Below are 23,827 nucleotides of genomic sequence, written 5' to 3'. Positions count from 1 at the left end.
GAGGTGCTTTCGGAATTGGTTGAAAACAACAAAATTGTCGGAGCATGCGATCAGTGGAGTGTCACTCAATGATCGCATAACAGATCAAAGGGACCATCGCCATCCAAACATCTGATGGGCCCTCAACTCAGGTGAGATGCACATCCTTACATCATTATTAGAATATGACACCCATTCAAACTAAAACAAATATATATAATTTTTATCAAAATAATAATTTAATTATATAACTATAATCTAAAATCAATTTTTAAACATTAAAATGCATACCTTTGTACCAGTCTTCTGATCGATTAGCACCCTATTTTTTTTTAAATCATCAGGTAGCTCCTGATGATTTTTCCTGTCAGTAGACCACTTATTCAAGGAAAAAATTATTATACACTGGATAAAATGATTAATATACGAAATCATTTTTATAATTACCTCAATAGTAGCGGAAATACGAACGAGTTCTTCATAACAAGACATAAAAAAGGCAATCGATACCACGCTCAAGACTGCAGCAGAAGGAGACATCCGCCGATAGCATTTTTCCTGTAGTCACTCGCTCGACACATCTCCCTATACAATAAAGCCAAAACTCCCGAGCCCCAACTGAGTGGTCCGGCCAGATGAAAGTCGACAAGATGTCGCAACCACATACAGTGAACTTGGTTGCGCGATTTGTCCGGCATCAACAATCCTCATATCAGCTGCAGTATGCATGCCCGTGCATACATTTTAACTTCATCATCAGAGGCATCCTCGTTCAACTCCTGAAAATTGGCATCTAACCAATTTAATGATATTCGACCACCGTTAAAATCTTGCGGGACACATCCTAAATAATCCCGACACAAAGTAGTCCATGAACTGTGCGCTATCCTTGATATCACATCTCCATCCACCGGAAGCCCCAAGTGCATAAAAACATCATCAAGCGTAATCATGCACTCTCCGCACGGAAGATGAAATGTGTGGGTCTCCGGCCTCCACCTCTCCACTAAGGCAGAAATAAGGTATGGTTCTATCTTACAATGACTTTCATATCTACCTATGTGACCGAATTCAACCTCTACTAAATACGGCCAGACACGGGTATGTATCGCTAACTTAAGGTTCATAATAAAATGATCTAACATACGATCTCTCTCTTAAAATATAAATAATTACAAAAATTAATTTATAAACTAATAATCATGCATTAAATAAATAAATAAATTATTACTAATAATTTAAATTAAATTAAAACGTTAAAATGTTACCGTATCAGCAAAATATCGAGATATATGATTTCCATCCAAACGAAGTAGATCGCCTTCCATTTTATATCTGCAAAAAAAATTAATTAAATAAAATTTTAAATAATTTAAATAGTTAAATAAATTTCTAACAAAATACTAAATATAATAAAATATACCTTAAAGAGCTATAAGAGAATATAAAGAGTATTTGAGAGAAGTTGAGAGGATTTTGTGTGATGAAAGTGATTGAAAGTTGAGGTATTTATAGGGAGGGGATGGGGTGTGAACGGGCGGGGGTAGGTGGATAATTAAGCAAAGACGCGCTACAGGGTGCACGTCTTTCTGACGCGTGTCATAATTGTAGGAAGGCACGGCCCCTGAATTGCGCTATAGCCCTACGTGACATAAGGCGCGCCCTAGGGCTGCGCTTTAGCCACGGGTATCCATGTCAGCATAAGGCGTGTTTCAGGGGACGCGCCTTACTCCACGTAGCGTCAGATCAGCGTAAAACACGTTACAGGGGGCGTACCTTACTTCAAAGGGTGTTAGATCGGTAAAAAAAGTTGAAAGAGTGTCTGACAGGTAAAAAAAGTCTGTCAGGGTGATTTTTTTTTGGAAAAATCGCCTAAAGTGTATTCTAATGTATTAAATGATATTATCAATAAAATTATTTTTTTAATAATATAGAGTAATTATAAAATAATATTTATTCAGAATCATTATTAATGATTAATAGTGCACACATATCCTACAAATGTAATTGTTTAGATCAAATATCTCTAGTGAAAATAACATTCTATTTTATATCTGAAATCGTTTGATTACTTAAATATTTAAAAGATATAATTGATTCATGCGACAAGCTATTACAGGCTTTTTCTGCTGCCCTATTAAGACGCCGCGTTTTTAGATCTGTATCCATCTCCAAATTTAAAGTTAAAACGCTTGATAACACATAAAACGGAAAAAATAAAATAAGTGGCTTGGCAAGTTATATGAAAATGAAGCCTCTGGCTCTGGCTCTTCATGCTCCGCAAACAATGCTCACTCTATTTCCTCACTCCAAATCTTTGCTGCAAAACAGAAGGTTTTCCCCTGCCTTTTGCTCCTCAGTCTCATCCGAAACGGTGGGTTTTGATTCATCTATTACTACTATACTTGACGCTTGAGTCACTAATCTATTCTGAAATTTGAAACCTTCGATTCAGTACTAGTAGTATTTGTTTCTTCAGATACAAATTCAACGATCAAAGCTCGAGTATAAGAAAGGAATCTTGGACGACTTCTTCCTGGATTTCTTTCGTAACAAATTGGTAAAGATGAGTTCCGACTAAATATTGGTAAAAAAATCGAGTTGATGAATCATATTTGTGACTCGATTTTAATTTGAATTTTTTTTAGGAAAGTCGAGTTGTTCAAATTAAAAAAAAACAATTTATAATTTAACTCGAGTGTTCTTCACTTATGTTCTTTCCTTTTCTTTTGCAGAGTTTCTTCAAGGATTACGTGGGGGTTCCTTTGGTGATGGAGCCCAACTTCAATGATTATAGCTGTCAGGTAATATTTGTTGTCGGCGAAAACAGGGCTACCCAACCAACATGTAATTCAAACCATTCTGCTTAAGAACTAGCTAACTACCAAAAGGACATCTAATGATGCACTGCTATATCCTTGTTACAACAAGCCTGTTGTCTTACCAATTGCCTGTATTAAGTTGTATTGACTTTGTTCTCACAGTTCAAATTTGGGGTCAATCCTCCATTGCCGGAGAATGATGATACCCTGAAACAGCCCTGCCTGGATATATGCCCAATTGCTAATAAACGAAGGGTTATTCAAAAGAACGTGGATGTAATGACATGTCCAAAGGCCTAGCATCTTGATTCAGGTTTCCAACCAACTTTTTGATGCCATCGTGCTCTCAATGTACGAATTGTTGATGTATGTAAAAAGTTTCCATCATTACATTTCTTCTGTGTTTTACAACTCTGTTGTGCATGTTAACCACGCGTTTTAGATGAACAATATACACGAAAAAGCAAGAGTCATAATTTTATACCAGGATGATTTCTCTATAGCTGTATTGGTCTACAAACGCCTACAGTTCTCTCTCCCTTGATGAATTCGACACCTGCCCACAAGCACCGCCGGTTGCGCTATATGTACCTTTACAATTGAAGCAACACGAATTCAGCATTTTGCAGCCGTTTCAGCTGATAACAATCTCAAGCCTAGTAACAACTTACACTAAAACCTACTTTCTTCGCAACATTTCCAAGCTTAAATTTAAACAAATGTATTAGACACTAAAAGTGCATAATAAAAACATATATGTGATATAAGAAATCAAAGAAAAAAAATAAGAAATATTGATGATTGACCACCAACATTAAAGCTAATGTTGCCATCAGCCAAATAAAGATGGATAAAAGCAGAGAAAAAAAAACTAGGATAAATTCTTAACTGTAAAACTTTCCACAATGTTAATATGATAATTTATTATATTAACGTGATAGTCTGCGTCTGAATAAGTGATAACATGAAAAAGAAAAAGGATACTTCAACATTTTATATTTTAAAATGGAAGATAAAATCCCAACATAGCTATTAACTATGATTTTTCTTTAAATCCATGCATTGGCATTGGCATTGAGTTGGATGATTGGATCAGTATCCAAGTTAACGGGCCGGGCTTTAACTCCTGCCATCTACCTCCGGGTGGTAAATACAAATTCGGGTCAAACAAGAGGATTTGTTGTTTCTGGAGAAAAGATATTGAGGAAGTCGCTGTTTAACTAAAAACTAGTTTCTTGTTCCACTACACTTCTATAGAGAGCTACACGCTACCCTTATCGTTCCCGACTCTTACCTCGCCATTTTCAAGGCCACGCTAACGTTCCTTCGTCCAATTACAATAAAACCCAGAATGGCACAGGCCTGCATTTCGACATCGGCATCGTCTTTTCGGTTGATTTCCACGGGCTTCTCTTCAAACTCCAGCACCAATCTGTACTCTCATAAGTTATCTCTTCCCTTCCATCCACTTCGTCCCAGGTATTTTCTTTTCTTCTTCCTCTTATACAATCTAGGAAAATGTAATAGAATCACAAAGTTCGAGTCTTTTTTGAATTAAACGTTTTAGGAAAATGTAATAGATTTACTCTTCTTCCAACCTTAATTAAAACCCATGTTTTGTTTTAATGCTTGTTTCTTTAGGATGGGTACAACATGGATTTTAATCTTTGTTTTTTTTCTTTTTTACTATTCTCCTAATTGGCTAATGCTTGGAAAGTAAAATTTCAGGAAACTGAAGAAGCTGATTGGTAATCAAAACAATGTGAGGAATCCGCAGCCAAAAGCTGTTTACATAGGAGAGTTTTGGGCCCCAGAGGCAAGCTCTCGACAGGGAATTTGGTCAATAAGGTAGAAGAAACTCTTATGAAAATACAACCTTATGCTGTCAAACTTTTCTCTTTTAATAAAACTGTTGATAACAGATTAGAGTTGTTATATTGAGATATATGCAGGGATGATTTGCAAGTCCCATCTTCGCCTTACTTCCCTGCATATGCACAAGGGCAGGGGCCCTCTCCAATGGTGCAAGAGCGATTTCAGAGTGTTATTGCCCAGCTTTTCCAATATGTACGGATTCGGTTTGGTCCTTTTTTTCGGCTTCATGAGGCTTGGTTTTATCTCTTATCACTTATCAGTTTATTATATTGGTTTATTTTATTGTTAGAGAATAATTCGCTGTGGCGGAGCTGTTGATGATGACATGGCAAACATTATTGTTGCTCAGCTCCTCTATCTTGATGCTGTTGATCCTGAGAAGGTCTGGTTGGTTCCATGCTTTTTGTCTCCCGTCTGCTCTCACTTAGATTTGTTTCATTAATGAAATAAGGAGGCTTGAGTTCCAGTTATGAATGGTATTTAATACTTGTGCATTTTTATCTTTTCACAGGACATTGTCATGTATGTCAATTCCCTGGAGGGTCAGTTACAGCTGGTAATGTACCTATCATATGAGAATAATGTATTTGTGATCTCACTGGTGTGTTCCAAATAGCAAGCAATGTACAATTTTCTATTATTTATTTTTTACTTGCTTGGTTTGAGTTCTCATAGGTATGGCTGTATTTGACACTATGAGGCATATCCGACCTGATGTCTCGACTGTGTGTGTTGGACTTGCTGCTAGGTATAAATTCATTGATGCAACCATTTCTGTTTCTTATGCAATTATTTTCACTTTTCAGTACGGAACATTAGGAAATGATACTCTGCAACTATAGCTGCTTTGTATATTAACTAAGGATTATTGATCTTAATTTTGTAACTTAAATCACATTGTCTGGTTCATTATAACAGATATTTGATCCTTGCTTAGTGTGTATATATATAGGGCCAAACTTTTTGTAATTCTTCGATTTATTTGAGATAGAAGGGGCATTGTGATAGATATGGGTTTATTTTTCATATCTCCCCTGCTTGATGCCTAAGCTTTGTATTTCAAAGCCAAATTTAGTTTGCTTCCCACTTTCGGGAAAAAGGTTATGCGTGTTTGTCTGGTTTCCCAATTTCCAGGATGTTGTAGGTTAAGGCCTATTTCTGACATATATGGATGCATTTTTGCTGCATGACTCGCTCTCAGTTTCAATTATACATCATAATGCATGATAACAGATTTTAATGGCGGAAACTGGTTCTTTGGCACAAGATGGTTAAAGTGAAAAGCAATAGCCCTCAGAATGAGGGTGGTAATGATGGGTGAAGGAATTGGAGGATAGGGTGGTTCTGAAGTCTGAACTGAGTGCCCTTTTCGCAGAAAACCCTACCCTGGTTAGAAAAACCCAAAGGAATTGCAACTTTTAGATTGCTCTTCTATTGATTTGCACCTCTGGCGAATTAAATTCTTAATTCTTGTTTCCTATGGTGAATTAATAATCTTATCTGCTCTATGTGACCCTTCCTAAATGCTTGGTAGTACTGGGTTATAGCTGACTGTTGTTAGTTATATCACAAAATAACATGTTTAATGGCTTATTGGCAGAGCCCAATCATTGATTTCTAGAAAATGCAAATACTTTGATATGAAATATATTTTTTTTGATAGGAAATAGTGGCCTCATTTGAAACCCCATTCATGATTAATGGAAATCGGGAAGAGTTCCTTAATCATCGAAAGGAGTAAAAGAGTACCTTGAATTTCATAGATAAAAGACTTGGAACAAAGGAATACAAAACCCTGAACTCCTTCAAGGAGATCGGCAAACTAAGCAACAGCCCTTTAAAACAACAAGCAAATCAACCAATACCTGCTTTAGCTAGAGTATCAGCCTCTAGATTAGCTGCCCTACTAACCCATCTAATAACACCTTCACAAGCTTTAAGTTTTTCAATAATATCTTTAACAAACTGAACATAAACAACAGGACAGGAAATAGGATTTTTAATCCAGTCCACAGCCACCCTGCAATCACTCTCAATAATAATGCGGTCCTTGATCCTGTGTCGAATAGAAGCAATGAATGATAAGCCCTTGAGGATAGCTTTGAGTTCCATCAAAGAAGGAGGTTCAGTACCTGCAGGCTCCTTATAAGACCCTATGATTGACCCAGAGTCATCTTTCAAAACGCCACCTAAACCACTTCTCATCCAGTCGGCAGTAGTTGCAACATCAACATTTAATTTAATAAACCCCTTTGGAGGAGGGGACCATTTAACCACCGTTATAACCGGCTTAGGGATAGGAAGAAACGAATCCCCTAAGGTAGGGTTAGCAATAAGCGAGTCCTTAGAGATTGAAGCCTGTTTGTATTTTGCTAAGAACCATGAAGCTAGTCTGAACCTAGCTAGAAAGAAGATTTCAGCCTGATCAACCTTCCCTCCTTCAAACACGACATAGTTCCTGAATTTCCAGATGGTCCATAGGACAACCCCTGGAATGATATACCATATGAGAGAGTTTTTCTTCAGATCAATCCATGCTCGGAGGAAAATTTTTGCATCATCATGAAAAACAGATTGAATATTCCAGAACCACATGAATTTATTCCAAATAGTCCAAGCCACCGAACAAGAAAAAATAAATGAGAGGGGGTCTCGTCACTTTGTTTGCAAAGAGGACACAACACATCATCAATACCCCTCATACCTCTTCTAACCAAAACTGACTTAACTGCCAACTTCTGAAGAGTTACTTGCCAAACAAAAATCTCCACTCTTGGAGGCAGCAAACCTCTCCAAATAATATTTTTCCAGAAATGACACTCTTCCGAACTTGAGGACCCTGAATAACTTAGACTGACACAAGATTTTACATTAAAAACCCCATCCCCAGAACCCCTCCAAACCAGCCCATCAGGTAAGTCTACTGAAATGGAAAAATTGGAAATGATTGACAACAAATTAGACCACTGCTCAACTTCCCAATCGTTCAGATCCCTCCTCAATTGTATATCCCAAAGACAGCCGTACGTGCTAAATTTTCCAAACTCAGATAATTTCCCATTCTTATTTAATGAGATGGAAAACAGTCTTGGGAAAATGACCATTAAAGGATGATCCAGTGCCCAAGCATCTTGCCAAAAACGAATGTTGCTCCCATAACCAACCTGAAATCTGAAATTACTTCTGATTTTGCATCCGAAAGGATCATTTCTGAAATGGTTGTTCACCAAAGATCTCCATTTCTGAAATATGAAATATGTTTAAAGTAAGATGTCTATGGATGTAACTGAGTAAAATTTTCTATTTACGTGTGGATGTAATTCTTTGCTATTACTAATGGGATATATTTTGTTCTTAAATGAACAGTATGGGAGCTTTTCTGCTTAGCGCTGGAACCAAAGGTATAAATGTTTGTGATTTGTACATTCATTGCTCTGTTAATTGGAATAGTTCCCCCAGTCTACAATGTTTACTTTACCCTTTTTTTTCTTAACACCTCCAGGAAAACGATACAGTTTACCTAATTCAAGGATAATGATACATCAGCCTCTCGGTGGAGCACAAGGAGGTCAAACTGATATCGATATCCAGGTATGCGTATTTTTTTGGCAAACTCCTCATGTTGTTTAAACTATGTTAGTAAATATGAACCTTTTTTTCTGGAGGGGCCGAGGGGCGGGGGGCGGGGGAGAATAGAGAAGTTTAAATAGTGCATCATGGGATACCTTCATAGCCAAATATCAGCAGTTGTGACTTCTTTAAGAAAATTGTTTAGTATTAGCTTCAACTTCGTTCGGTTGTTGTACAGTACCCTGACTGGTACGCATGATTTCTCAGGCAAATGAAATGCTGCATCATAAGGCAAATTTAAATGGTTATCTCGCGTACCACACCGGTCAAAGTTTGGAGAAGATCAATCAGGATACTGACCGTGATTTCTTTATGAGCGCAAAGGAAGCAAAGGAATATGGACTTATTGATGGTGTTATCGTGAATCCTTTGAAAGCACTTCAACCACTACCTTCTACAGCTGATGGTAATGAATAGCCGTTGCGTATAATGTGTGCTTAGGTATTTTTGGTATCAATGTCATGGCTATACTGTAGAAATGAAATGATTGTCTACTTAAGTGTCTTATTGGGTATTGAATAATTATGATAATATGGATTTTAAACAAGGAATATGAATTTTGCCTTTTTGCTGCAAAAACGTGCTGAAAAGTTTATTACTATAATTTTTATGTTTGTTGAAAAGAAGAATTTTTTTTTCTTCTTCCTCCTTTTGCTGGTGCCAAAGTGACCCAACTTTCACATTTTCTGAATCCCCAAACGAGAAAAAATGGTGGCAAAGAAAGATGTAATCACTAGTAGTGGAAGCATAATCACTTTCAATATTAACATTTCAATTACATTCTTCTAAGACGGAGAAACACATATAGATCAATAAGGGACTCCATCGAAAACTTCGCTTCTCATGAAACTTGTGAAAGCTGAAGATATGGGTATAGTTCTTCAAGCTCATCGAAGAAATCATTTTCACCTGATTTTGGCGTCGAGGATGTCGCTATATGAGGACAGCACAGTGGCTCATCCAACAGAAATCCCAACGAGTCATGGGTTTTCTCAAGATTCTCGATTAAACAATCTTCTTGGCTTATGATAACATTTAGAGAAAATCGCCTCAGTGACCAAAAAAAAGTTATAATATACGATTTTAACCAACTTTTTTTGGATTTGCGAAAATGACCAACAAAATCGCAACGCGAAATAAAAATCGCAACGCGATTTAGAAAATCGCAACGTTGAAAAGAAAATCGCAACGGTCAAAAGAAAATCGCAACGCGATCTTCCAAGAATCGCAACGCGATTAAGAAAATCGCAACGCGATTCCAAGAATCGCAACGCGATTCAGAAAATCGCAACGCGATTAAGAAAATCGCAACGCGATTCCAAGAATCGCAATGCGATTAAGAAAATCGCAACGCGATTCCAAGAATCGCAATGCGATTAAGAAAATCGCAACACGATTCCAAGAATCGCAACGCGATTAAGAAAATCGCAACGCGATTCCAAGAATCGCAACGCGATTAAGAAAATCACAACGTGTCGAAGAAAATCAAAAGCTATTGTATTTGTTTCTTTCTTAAGAATTTTCTCTAAAAAGATAGTATCCGCGCGGACGTGTCGAAGACACGTATTACCACGACCACGACCACGACCACGACCACGACCACGACCACGACCACGACCACGACCACGACCACGACCACGACCACGACCACGAGACGGCGGCGGCGGCGCGCGAGAGTCCCCCTTGTTCTCTTTCACTCAACAAGGAAATGGGAAATCCAAGCCTTAAATACACTTCCCAATAGTGTTTCCAATACTATGTGGGATTGAGCATTACTCAACACTTCAAAGAAAATATAGCAATTTTTGTAGTATTTTCCCGCTTAATCCATATCTAAAAATATTAAAACATTTTATCAAGAGAATTAAAAGAGTTGTAGATATCTACATTTCAATTCAAACTTATACATATAGTTTTAATATGATAAAATGTTTTAATATTTTTAAATATGGATTAAGCGGGAAACATGCTACAAAAATTGCTATATTTTCTTTGAAGTGTTGAGTAATGCTCAATCCCACATAGTATTGGAAACACTATTGGGAAGAGTATTTAAGGCTTGGATTTCCCATTTCCTTGTTGAGTGAAAGAGAACAAGGGGGACTCTCGCGCGCCGCCGCCGCCGTCTCGTCTCGTGGTCGTGGTCGTGGTCGTGGTCGTGGTCGTGGTCGTGGTCGTGGTCGTGGTCGTGGTCGTGGTCGTGGTCGTGGTCGTGGTAATACGTGTCTTCGACACGTCCGCGCGGATACTATCTTTTTAGAGAAAATTCTTAAGAAAGAAACAAATACAATAGCTTTTGAAAGAATTTACCCAAGAATCGCATTGCGATTTTCTTAATCGCGTTGCGATTCTTGGAATCGCGTTGCGATTTTCTGAATCGCGTTGCGATTCTTGGAAGATCGCGTTGCGATTCTCTTAATCGCATTGCGATTCTTGGAATATCGCGTTGCGATTTTCTTTTGACCGTTGCGATTTTCTTTTCAACGTTGCGATTTTCTAAATCGCGTTGCGATTTTTATTTCGCGTTGCGATTTTGTTGGTCATTTTCGCAAATCCAAAAAAAGTTGGTTAAAATCGTATATTATAAGGCATTTTTGGTCACTGAGGCGATTTTCTCTAACATTTAATGGGGATTGTGAATAGTGAAAATGTTCTTCACTTGCCTCTTCATCACTGCTAGTTTTGCTAGCCCCCTTCTGTACATCTTCCGACTCTTGGTCTGAAACTTTCAGTACCTGCTCTTGCTTGGGAGTTGGGGGCTTATCATCGTCACTACGGTTGCTTTGGGGTTCTTCCGGCGACCGTTTTATGTCGGTGGAATCGAGATCAAGGCCTGGATGGTTATGAGTAGACGTATACGTGATGATAAGCACGGAAGCATCTGTTTTGCATCTGTCGACTTGCTTTTTGGCCGAACAACCTGTTGATGTGCTACACCTGTAATACCCTCTGCATGTAAGAAACATCAATAAGTTAAAATTGCGGTGAGAATTATCAAAACAATGTACACAAAGTGAAGAAACATGGGGTGAACTGGTGAATTAGAAGAAGAGAACAGACCTGGGATAAGGAGATCCTTTGATAGGCTTTTGCCCATATTTCCTCCACGACCATAAATCCGAAGGCGGACCTTCGTTCTTTAGCTTCCCACCATTTTCCCCGACCTTCACCGTAACCACAGTCCTTTCCACCACCTTCCTGGAAATAAACAAACATGACAAAACTTAGAAATGTCATTTCAAAACTGCAATAAAAAGAAAAAAATCTTCCTGTGTTATAGTAGCAATAAGCAAAATAACCTTCTTTTCGAAGCCTGAGTTTCAGATTCATCTGAAGCCAATTTTGGAGAGAGAGAACCGTCCATCACCACTTTCTGTACTGCTGTTATGTTTTGTAAACCTGCTCTTATATTATTCCAAAATGATTAAAAGAGAGAAGCAGAGCTGTTTGGAGTTTAATGAAGTTTAGATAAAAAAAAAAGAGTTAGGCAATAACGACATAAAAGATCCAGCAACTTGCTTTCTTTCTCTTCTCACTCATTTAATATGCATGAATCACCACTCACCTTTGCAATAAAATTAACCAGTTAAGGCATTATAAATGAGTTAGATGGTGGGGCCCATCTCACAAACAATCAATTTTCAACTTGCAAAGCTGACAATAATCCAGAAAATCTTATCTTGAAACCAAATTTGTGAATGCAGACACGTTTTGTGAATCTCCCAAAAGGCCCGAACAGAGGGAAGTTGAGTTTGCCGTTGGATTTGGTGGAAAGAACACGACTTGGATATCTTCATGTTACAGAAGTATTAATAAAGCTTCCTTTTTTTTTAACTACCGAGTTTGGCTAGAATCTCTGCAGAATCTAAATATACACATGTGGCTTTCCTTATATATATACATATATATATATATATATATATATATATATCATTTGATTTAGGTTTGCTATTGGGGAATGGACCAGGTGCGTAATTCTAAGGCGGCGCAGCCAAAGTGGGGTTTCATCTAACTGATTGATCAGTAATTAACAAACACAAAACCGGTTTAATCAATCTAATATTATTGTTCTTGTAAAATGTCCAAGATGCAAGCAGTTTTTAATTAAAAAAAAACATCATTGGAGCCATATATAGGGCAACCTTCAAATAAGAAAATAATGTCTATAAATTGTTTTTTTTATGATTTGAGAACTCCAGTAATATGAAGAGAAAAAAGTCGTTTCCTCGTTCTTTTCTCTCTCAATAAATTTAGTTCTTATTTTCTTTTTTGATATCACGAACAATAATATTTGTGTATCAATTAATTCCTCTTTTAATAATTATGGTATTTTTCTATTATTTGATGATTAATTTAAAATAAAAGTCATAATTTAATAACGTATAATGCATTTAACTCATTTAAAAAGGTAGAATTATATTTTCTCTCTTTCGATTATTTCTCTACTCATTTCTTCCTCTCCTTTTTTATTTTTTATTTTGTTGGCATTTTTTATTTTGCTTCTATGGTTTGATTTTTAGGTTTGGCTAAAGGTATAATTTATAGAGAGTTGATTTATGAGCAATGTTAAATGTGTTGTGGTGCTTGATTATCGAGATTTGGTTTAGAGAATTGTTGGTAAAAAGTGAAGGGCAATGTGATAGGCGCATGTGTGTGCTTCGGGTAGAAAGGTGAGTGAGATATGGCTATCGGCTCGGGTTAAGGGCCAGTGTGTGTTCGTTAATGGTTTCCGATGAGAATTGGTGAGGTAATTGTAGTGTAAAGGAAGGGTTCGGTTTGCTGAAGTATTGTGTTGGTGGTATTAGACGGTGTGGATGGTAGTTTAGTGTTCGAAGAACAGTGGATGAGAGGCTCCAACTCTCTATTTTACCCATAATTTTAATTTTTGCTCAAATTCCTCTTTAATCTTAAGAAATAACATTTGAAAAACCAATTTCAAGTCAATTAGCGGTTGAGCAATTTGAGAAATTGGAAAATACTTTAAAGGCTGTTTTCAGGGCCGACCCAATACATGTGCCAGATGGGCCTTAGCCTAGGGCAACATGTTTGAGAGGGTCATCAGTTTATAAGAACTTATAGTGTGTATATATATTTGACCCAAAAAAATTAGCCCTAACCCCAATGAAGCAAGTTGACAGTGCCGCACACCAGCTCAAGCCAAGCCATCCTTGTCGTCATCACCAAATCTGCAAGCAGTAACCCAAATCATCAAAATTTAATATCTACTAAATATCCCCAAAGTCAAAGAAGAAAAAACAACCTAAATCCCTAAATTTTCGGGATTTCATTTCACCAAATAACGAAAAAAATCAATAAGAGGACAAGCAATATTCAGTGGAAAAAAATAGAAAAGGGGAACCATTTCAAGCACAAAAAAGGGGGAAGAAAGAGGATTTGAAAAAACCATTCAAGAAAAGAAGGACCATTAGCAAGTGAAATACACGAAAAGGGAGTGAGCAAAGGCAACCATTTGATTAAAAATCCTTATCCTATTCGAAACACTTGTAACAGAGATGGGAGGTGTTGAGTTAATCGATCGATGAAATAGCCAAAAGGGGGTGAATTGGCAATAAAATTATTGGTGGAAGCTTTTGCAGAAAATAGAAAATAATTGCACAGCGATTTAGAGTGGTTCGACTTTCTCAACCAAAGTATACGTCCACTACCTTAGCTATTCACACTAAGGATTTTTCACAAATTCATTAATTTTTCTTTCTTTTGAGGACAAAGAGTAATCTTACAAATCCCTCAAGAATTAAACCCCAAATTCTTGAGAACACTCTCTCCCAAAGAGAACAATACAAATTTTGCAAACTTATAGAAAAACCTCACTAGGCAAGATGTTTGCACAATTCTATAACAAAGAAAGAACACTCAAGAATGAATACAATTGAGTACAAGTAGTGTTCTTGAAAGAAAAAACGAATATTGAATGAAAATTGACTTGAATTGCTCAAACTTGATGTTTAAGGCTTTCTCTTTGTTTCTCTCTCAATTGTTGTTGATCAATGGCTCCTCAGCTTGTTTAAATACACCTTAGATCACTTCTGAACGTTGGGGATCATTGGTGAAGTCAATAGAGCCGTTATTGTGTAATTATCATTTAAAAATCTGGTTGGGAGCGTAGGTGCATCGGTACACTATGAGTAAAATTCAAATATTTCGACCTTTATAAGACCTAGTGCATCGGTACACTTGGGGTGCATCGGTACACTTGGGGTGCATCGGTACACTTGGGGTGCATCGGTACACTAATTACATTCAATGTTTCAAAAGAGTCAGGAGTGCATCGATGCATGGCTTGTGCATCAATACATAAAATGCATTCGATGTTTCAATAAAATCATGAGTGCATCGATGCATGGTTTGTACATCGGTACACAAAATGCATTCGAAATAGGGTGTGCATCGATACATCAAGGAGTGCATCGGTACATCCCTTTATAAACTTGATTTTAGTTTGCAATACTTTTCAAAAATTGTTTCAAAAAATATTTTAAGTTTAAAACACAATTTTACACTTTAGTAAGGATTGAAATTGATCTTTGAAAAAACTTGGAGTAATATTTCGATATTCGAATGACTTAATCGAATATACTTTAAAAATGATTATAAAATCTTAAAATTCAATAAAACTTAATTTGTTATATCGAAACATTAAAATGTTTTCAACATGAGGGTTTATTTTTTATTTGAAAGGAAAATAATTGTAATATTAGGGGGCTTCTTCTCGAATGAAAAATGTTTGGTAACAGCAAAAAACTCGGTTGTATTTGCGAGAATTCAACAATAAAAATAAAAGATCATTTACAGAGGTATGCAATTTCCTTAAACAATACCATGCAACCATTTTCTGTTTTTTATTGTTCTCGAATAAAAATAAAAACAAAATAAAAAAGTAAAATAAGGTTAGATGTTTACCAGGTTATTTGATCATCGGAGTCCAAGACTGCAGCTTCAATCTCAACATCACTTCGAGCAACATCGTCAACGTTAAGGGGTAAAGTGGGCAAAGTTTTGTTCACACAATACAATTTTCTGAGATGAATCTCGACCTTGAACAATAAAAAGTAAAGGTCCATCAATGGATAGCAAAGTTTCATTTTTCTCAGTTAATAAAGTAAAATAAAAGAAAAGCTATATCAGAAAAATTCGGTACCTGTTGGGTGGTTCCTTTGATGGGAAGCCCTTAGGGCTTTCGATCGGGGAAGATGAAGTGAGTGGAGAGAAGGGAGAGGGGCCCAGCGGCTAAGGGTTCTTTGCGTGAGTTAAGTTTAGGTTTAGTATATTTAGGTTTTATATTAATTTTTTGGGTAAATTAAATTTTATTCACTGAAGCTGAAGGGTAAATTAGTTTATAGTCCCCAAGATTTAGGCGCCTTCTTGTAAATTAGTTTGACGGAAAAAAACAGTGGCTAAATAATGAGTTTATGAGCTTGTTTGAATTTTGATTGTGTAGTGGCAAACTTAGTTTGATGGGGGGGGGGGAAACAGTAGCTAAATATTTTCGTTCAAGACATATTTTAGAGTTATTCCTTTTGATTATTTTGATTTCATCATTAATTTTCCAGATCAGTTGATTGTGAGAAAGAACAAGTTAACAACATAAATTTCGGTCACCGATCAAGTTGTATCTTTCATTGCTAATATTTTTGTTTTATTGTTTACTTGCTACTATATTTGTTTAATTGATTTCTTTTAAATATGTTACCTTGAAAACAACCATCGGGTGCCCAAAATAGAAAACAAAAAGACAAGAACAATAAATGGCTAATTCTTTACACGAGTCTTTAGATAGATTTATTGTTAGACTGGTTAAACCTTCTAATAATCCGATTGGAAATTCCAATGATTCACCTAATGCTTCTAATAATCCTATTGGAAATTTCAATGATTCACCTAATACTTCTAATAATCCTATTGGAAATTCCAATGATTCACCTAATGATTCGGTTAATAATCCTAAAGTGTGGGATGACTTAGATTCAAAAATGAAAGATTTACTTATAGAAAAAGGGTCTAATAGAGAAATTGAACCTAATACAAATTTTCCAAAAGATGCACATGGTATACATTTTTTTTGTGATTTTTTATTCATAAATTAAGAAATAGAGATTCTTATAATAGAAAATGGTTAGTGTATTCAAAAGAACTTGATAAAGTTTTTTGTTTTTGTTGTAAGTTATTTAAAACCTCTCAGACTAAAAGTAATTTGGCAATTGAAGGAATAAATGATTGTAGACATTTAGGTGAAACATTAAAACAACATGAAAATAGTTCCGATCATATGATTAATTTAAGAACTAGGACCGAAACACGAATTAGGTTAAATAAAAATGAAACAATTGATAAAGAGTTACAAGAAATGATAAAAAAAGATACTGAACATTGGAAAGAAGTGATGGTTAGAATTATTGCTGTTGTGAAATGTTTAGCAAAAAATAATTTGGCTTTTCGTGGCAAAAATGAAAAAATTTATGAAAATTCAAATGGTAATTTTTAGGTATACTTGAAATGATTGCTGAGTTTGATCCTGTGATGAAAGAACATTTTCAATTAATTTAAGACAAAGAAACACATTGTTGAGACGTTTCTCTGCCATGGCGACGGAGAGTGCAAATAGTACACCCCAGACGGTGTAACTAGTCTTGAAAAAAGTAAGTGTTTATCCTCCATGAATCAGATTAAACACCAAATTGTAGAGTCACCACCAATCTTTTTATTCGGTGAGATTGGTCACCAAAATGTCATATTATTTTAATAAAAATTCTTAAGAACAATATTAAAATAATACAACTCGGGTATGCTTTACCAGAAAAATGAGTTCGGGAGTCCGTTACGTATGGAAAAGAATTAGCATTCCCACAACGCCCAAAATTGGTACCGATATTTATTAATTAAATGTCTTTGTAGTAATTAAAAAATTTGTTTATAATAATTTAATTTAAAAATAATATGAATATTAAATAATTACTAAATAATATTAAATATAAATATTATTAGTCCTATTATTATAATTAATATTAACTATATAAATCAAATTATATATTTATATATAATAATAAACCTAAGATACTAATAATAATTAATCATATAATAATTTTATATTTAAAACATATAATATTGAAATGAATTAATTCGAATTAATACTATAATTATGTATTAATTATGTAATTTACCCTGATTTACTAATAAGGTTAAAATGTAAACTTATTAATATATAGGGACTAAATATATAATTAACCTAAATATATATATATAAGGACTAAATTATAAATATACAAAATATGAAAACCAAATTAAAGAAATGCAAAACCTGATTTCGGGACCAAATCGTAAAGCTTACAAAGCCATAGGGATTACGAGCGTAGTTGACCCATGCAAAAATTACAAAGATACCATCCCCAAAACGAAATCATTCGAGAGAGGGTATATATCCTAAAATCAGGTCCTTTAAGGGTCATTCTCTCATTTCCCTTGTCTCTCTCTCTAAACCGAGAGAACCCTCTCGGTTCTCTCTAAAGAACCCTCTCCTGAGGGATAACTACCACCGGTCGACAGTCTTATGCTGCTGCCGGCCACCACCCACGGTGGCCGGAATACACCAAAATTACCCAAAATAAAGATTCGAACCCCCTCGTTCTAAATTTGGGCTTGTTTTTTCCTAAAACTTAGCCAAACGTCATCGATCTGGCTATTTACCTTCGATGTTTCGCCTTCTCTGGTGGCGCATGGAGGTGTGTAGTTACTCCGACTACGACAGTAAGGCTTCCTTTGCTCTCTTTGCTTTCGAATACTACTGTGGATCGTTGTGGTATCCACTTTCTTGCTCTCTGTTTTGTGTTTTTTCTTTCCTCTCGTTGTTGTTGTTGTTTGCCTCTGCCTCTCTTGCTTGTTCTTGTTCTTTGCAAGGCTGGGGTTTATATAGCCCCCTGAAGATTGATATAATGATGGTGAGATCCGGTGAGTTACCAGACCTATGGTGGTGACTCACCCTAGCTTGATGTGTTGTGCGACTAATATTGATCTTCTAGAGGCTTCTGGAGTGCTCTGGTGAGATCTGGAGAGGCAACAACCATTGTGGCAGTCTTCGGTTGGAGCGATGGAGGCGGTGGCCGGAATAGACCCTAGGGTTACAATGATACCCTAGGGTTTATGGAATTATCTGAAGTAATCTGGTGCGTCGATCTTCATCTGGATCGAACGGTGGAGAGCTGTGCGGCGCTGGAACAGTTTGATGGAAACCCTAGCAACTGGTGAGTATCTCACGTGGGCTTGCTGAATTAGGCCTATGTGCCTTGTAATCAGGCCTGCGTGCCTTTGTAATCGGGCTCCCAAATTATCAATTGGGCCTCCAAACTTGTAAATAAGCCTTCGGGCTTTATAAATAATAATATTTATAATATATTATTATATATATTATAATAATCATCACTCGGACGAAAATGATCATCAAAAGCTTCTCTTCTTTGCTTATTTTTATGTTAACAAGAATAAAGCAAAGATAAAAGACAAGTTTTCATCGAGTGAACATCTTACTTTGCTGGAAATTTGTTCCACAACTATTTCGTGGAGATCGAATTTTGATCTAATCTTGCTTCACTACTCTTCTGTGAAGGCTGAGGGTGACTTGCAAATGATTTGCTTCACTACTCTTCCGTGAAGGCTAAATTTGCATGACTTCATTACTCTTTCATGAAGGTTTCATCTGGATAACTTGAATAGAATCTATTTCATTACTTTCGTGAAGTTCAAATTCAAACTTGGATCACTCAACTACTCTTCCGTGAAGTTTAAAAATGATTGACTTGACAAGAATCTAATTTCACTACTCCTCCGTGAATATCAGATTCAAAGTTGAATTCGCTTCCACTACTCTTCCGTGGAGGTTACATACTTTGCTGAAAAATTCGTTCCACTACTCTTCTGGGGAAACTAAATTTTATCCATGTTCTTGCTGTCTGCTTCACTACTCTCCTGTGAAGACTGAATTTGATTAACTTGACAAGAATCTAATTTCACTACTCTTCTGTGAATATTAGATTCAAAGTTGGCTTTGCTTCCACTATTCTTCTGTAGAGTTTGATTTGACTTGAGAAAAATCATCTTAAAAGACTGATAGATGACACAAAGAATTTACAAATTACCTAAAGGCTTTAAAAATTACCTGGAGGATTTATTAATGACCCGGAGGTTTTTAATTTTCTAGAACATTAAATGAGAAACTTTGAAATGGCTTTCTCATTTTCATGCGAAAACATTTTACCCTGAGGTTTTACAGATCACCCGAAGGATTTAAACATCATGCTCGAAAGACTGACAAATGACCCGAAGGATTTACAAATTCGTGGGAAATATTTTACAGGGTAAGAGATTTCTTACTCTTAAAAAAAATTCATTTCTGGAAAAAGATTGAATGAGAAACGTTGAAAATCACTTTCTCATTTTTTAAGACAACTTGTTGGATGGGCATGCCCCAAAGTTAATGCTTCTTCTGTATGGATTGCGTTTATCTATTCTTCAGATGTTTGCCTCTCCAAACATGACTTCTGTGATTTAGATTTTACCTTATACTCGTAAGGTATTTTGTCCCTGCATCTTTTTGTGTGAAAAATATATTTATGCAAATGCAATCAAATGTATCAATGTAATGCTCTTTTATGCAAATGATGTTTTTATGAATGCAAAATGTTGATTCAATCTTCTTTTGACTCCCAAGTTTTGATATTCTTCACTTGATCATTCCTTTCCATTTCTGAATAACCATCTGGTCAACTTGTATCTCCGTGCCTTCTTTTATCTTAAGAAGAACTGTTTCATTTATGGGACTCTCATCATACTCAAAATTATAACATGTTTGTCCCACTTTTCTTGATAAAATCAGTTGTCTTTATCTGAACTTGAGTAGAAATCTGATTAATCTTTTGTTCTTAAAAACAGAACCTATCATCTTTGCATAATATAAATATGACTATGCTAACTCAATAGAGATTAATCAGGGTATCAGCCACGTCTGTTCTGATTTGACTCTTGAAACACTTTACAAAAAAGTTTTATCCTAATCCCTTTCATGTCTCCACATCTAATCAGATTTCATAAAAGGATTTATCCTAATTCCTTTCATGTCTCTACAACTAATCATTTATCGAACAAGGTTATTCAGATCATATCATGTCAAGATGCTTAACAACAACTTATTGTTCAATCTTAGTTGGCTCCACTAGTTTCTTGTTGTTAAAGTTCCAACTTTCTTTCGTGGAAAGATTTCTTCATCATTTTTCATTTCTAACCTTGGGATTGAAAAGGGTAATTTCATGTTAAGTTAACCACATGATCGCAACATTGGTTCAACACCATAATTACTGGTTCATAAAACATTTGACAACACATTCATCATTTCCTGTGGTTTCTGTGGGGATCTCTCCACCAGGGAATTCTTTGTATGATGTTCAAAGCTTTCAATGTCACAATGATACTTATAAAAATACAAATGGGATGCTTTCTCATGTTAGCACCATATCAAGGAACATTTGACAACACATTTATCATTTTTGTAACTTCTGTGGGGATAATGTGATCACATGATGGACAAAACAGTGATGTATGATCAACTTAATTGTCATTGTTTAACCATTTTTATTCTTCATAACTTTTTACTTCAAGGAATATTTTCTCAAATCGATGATTTTTCCATAGGATGATAAGGGTCCAGCATGCCCCAACATTTTCTTTTTGTTGATGTAAGCCTTAAAAAATGCTCCAACATTGATGTGATCGTTCAATATATCCTACTTGGATCATTTTCATTTGAAATGGGCCTTCAGCATGCCCCACATAGATTATTTCTGACTGAAATGGGCCTTTAGCATGCCCCAACCTTTGCTAGGTAGTAAGGTTCACTCTTAATGTCCATTCATGCTTCTTATGAGGTCTAATTCTAATAATGTCCCCTTGTAGGTACACAGGTGGCTTCCCTGGTACCAAATCTCGTAATCTTGAATGCTCTCATTCTTCCAAATGAGGTAACCATATTTCCTTGTCAGGTTATCACAAAGGAATGTTATGTGTCAAATTCCCCAAACTTTGGTTTCTCAAGCCACTTGCTTTCAAAAATGTGAAATGTTTCAACATTCTGGCCTTACTTATCAATTCGCTTCAAGATCCTTTCTTGTTTGGGATCATCATGTTCAGAAATGTTCTTCTTTCTTTCTTATCAAAGAATGAAAGAATTTTAGAAAATATTGTTCCTTCAGGTTCACAATAAAATCAAATCATAAGCATGACTTCAAAGAATAACAAAAGAATCAACAATTTTTACTATTTCAGAGTTATAGTTTTTTGACAAGTATCAAGATTGAGAGGTTAGTTTCAGGTTGGCTTCCCTATTTTCTATGGTTACATCTTACTGAAGAGTTCACTCCTCTCTCACTCTTTTGTGAACATTATCACATGCCTCACTTTATTGACTTAATATCTTTAACCGGATGTGTACAAAATGACACAATCTAGCATAACAGTTACTAGACCTTCTAAAATACCTCCATTTCAATTCTCTGAAATCTTAAGCACTATGAAAATATTGATCTAACAATGAGATTTTTGTGTGTACATGTGTAAAATAGACTACAACAGGTATTATTCCACTATTTTTACAACTTCTTATTATTTTGCCATTTTGGCTAGCTGAATTCAGCTTTCATTGACATTAGCCATCATTGGACTAATTACATTTATGACTCTCACCCTTTTTAAAAAAAAACCCTGTTATAGTCTATGTGTTTGGTGAAATTCAGAAAATCTCGTTACCAAATTTAAATTTACCAGCAACTGACTTATACCAGATTTATCAAAGTTTCATCGTCGAATCTCATTAATAAAAAGGGTAATCTAGTCAGCTTCTTAATGCCAAAAAAGATGTCCCATATTGTATGCTTATAAATATCAATACCAAGCCTTTTGTCTAATTCCTTACATTGGAGAAAGTTCTCTCATTTTTGTGGAAATGATAGTATTTGGGATGTATTTCTTCTAAGGAAAGGTCAGGGTTCTTTTTTTCTTGTGCTCAATCTTGATACTTTTGTCAAAGATGTATAACTCTTATTGTAAAGAGTTTTTAATCTATCGATATTCAAAGAACTTCAAGATTGCAAAATTGATTCAATGCTCATAACCTTGAAAGCAACATATTTTATTTCAAAATACAGAGAAAGGAACAAAAACATATCCAAACAAGATGCTACAAAATGAAAGGTACAATAGTGGTAGATAACAACTTCCACTGCCCCATTATTCTTTGGATATTGGGTGTATAATCAGACTATGACCTTTGTCAGTACTTGTCCCTCATTTCTTGATTATTTCTTGGGTAGCTTCTTTGGATGAGCTTCTGGGTACACAAATTTCAGCTTTCCCTTGAGCTATTTCTTGATCAACTCCTATTATTATCTTTTCTAACTGACAGTTGGGCTTAGTTTGAATTTCAGAACCAATTTCTTTAGTGACGATAGTTGCATCCTGATTCCGAATATTTCTTGTAGTTGTATCTGGAGTAGCATTTTATTTTCTTTTTAAATTACCCTCTGCTTCTCTTGATTTCAGAAGATCTGACATGGATGTCTCCAAGGTTGTATCTATCTTGCTTCTTTTTAAACCTGTAGGCCAGTCTCGGATTACCTTTCCTTTTGCTTTTTCATTTCTCATTTTTGTATCATTTTTTTAGCTTGAGAGAAGTATCAAGAGTTAAATATGCCATTCATACTTCATTTTCCTTGACTTTGGTTGGTCTTCCATTTGTTTTGACACCATCAACTTCATTTTTGTAATTGACTCCAAAATGTTTGATCAAAATGGATTGACTGTTGGCATCCATTTCTATAACTCCATGAGTCAGAAGATCTTGAACTCGTCATTTGAAGTTGCCACAATTTTCAATGGAGTGTCCTCGGATTCTAGCTTGATACTCACAAAAGACCCTTTTATTATACCATCTTGGGTAAAGTGGTACCAAAGGTTTAGCCAGACATGGGGCAATGAGCTAGGCTTCATGTAATTTGACATATAACTTACTGCATGAGATTGAAGGAAAATAGGGTAAAGATTCCCTTGATATGACTGTTTCTTTGCTATTGATTTCCTGAAAATGTTTGCTTTGAATATCTGACTTTTGACCATTATCTTGAGAGATGAGCTGACTTGAACATTTCTCTTTCTCAACCAGCTTTGAATTTCTGAGGAGTTTAGGTTTCCCATTTTTGAAACATAACAACCCTTCTGTTATAAGGTTTTGAACATTTAATTTCAACATTATGCAATTTTCGGTAGAATCCAATTTGGATGCAAATAAGTACTAGGAGGGATGGGTGTTACAAGACCACTTTCAAATAGAAAGGATAAAAACTCTGAATATAAAATTGGAATTGGAAAGATATGTGCCATCCTTTTTTCTTTCTTGCCTTTTTTATCCATTTTCAATGGGACTTGTTTATTTTTTTTGAACCAACTTTAATGTTCATGATATCTGT

The 23,827-nt window shown here is 35.6% G+C and overlaps 1 protein-coding gene, 1 long non-coding RNA gene and 1 pseudogene across 2 annotated transcripts; 2 read left to right on the top strand and 1 right to left on the bottom strand.

Annotated features, from left to right (window-relative positions):
* Positions 1-2,667: 2,667 nt before the first annotated feature.
* LOC120136476 lies at positions 2,668-3,056 on the top strand. The gene is made up of 2 exons (XR_005517348.1): positions 2,668-2,783; positions 2,964-3,056. It is a non-coding gene; the product is annotated as an uncharacterized LOC120136476 (long non-coding RNA).
* Positions 3,057-4,048: 992 nt separating this feature from the next.
* Positions 4,049-8,847, top strand: LOC120136475 (annotated as a pseudogene).
* A 300-nt stretch (positions 8,848-9,147) lies between these two features.
* LOC120136438 (WRKY transcription factor 22-like) lies at positions 9,148-11,784 on the bottom strand. The gene is made up of 4 exons (XM_039152480.1): positions 11,606-11,784; positions 11,367-11,504; positions 10,909-11,255; positions 9,148-9,239 (listed from the first exon to the last, which is right to left on the bottom strand). The coding sequence occupies exons 1-4, from the start codon at positions 11,668-11,670 to the stop codon at positions 9,148-9,150; spliced, it is 642 nt and encodes a 213-aa protein (XP_039008411.1). The 5' UTR covers positions 11,671-11,784.
* Positions 11,785-23,827: the final 12,043 nt, after the last annotated feature.

The sequence above is a fragment of the Hibiscus syriacus genome, unplaced genomic scaffold (assembly GCF_006381635.1).
Source record: "Hibiscus syriacus cultivar Baekdansim isolate YM2019G1 unplaced genomic scaffold, ASM638163v2 tig00110630_pilon, whole genome shotgun sequence".
Taxonomy (NCBI): domain Eukaryota; kingdom Viridiplantae; phylum Streptophyta; class Magnoliopsida; order Malvales; family Malvaceae; genus Hibiscus; species Hibiscus syriacus.
The sequence above is the reverse complement of the archived record's forward strand: the minus strand, read 5'-3'. Positions and strand labels throughout refer to the sequence as shown.

Excerpts from the sequence above, each read along its gene's own strand:
- LOC120136438 (XM_039152480.1), bottom strand. The coding sequence starts at position 11,670 with ATGGACGGTTCTCTCTCTCCAAAATTGGCTTCAGATGAATCTGAAACT. Across the intron at positions 11,505-11,605 it reads ACTCAGGCTTCGAAAAGAAG|GAAGGTGGTGGAAAGGACTG; the intron begins GTTATTTTGCTT and ends GTTTATTTCCAG. Across the intron at positions 11,256-11,366 it reads AAAGGATCTCCTTATCCCAG|AGGGTATTACAGGTGTAGCA; the intron begins GTCTGTTCTCTT and ends TCTTACATGCAG.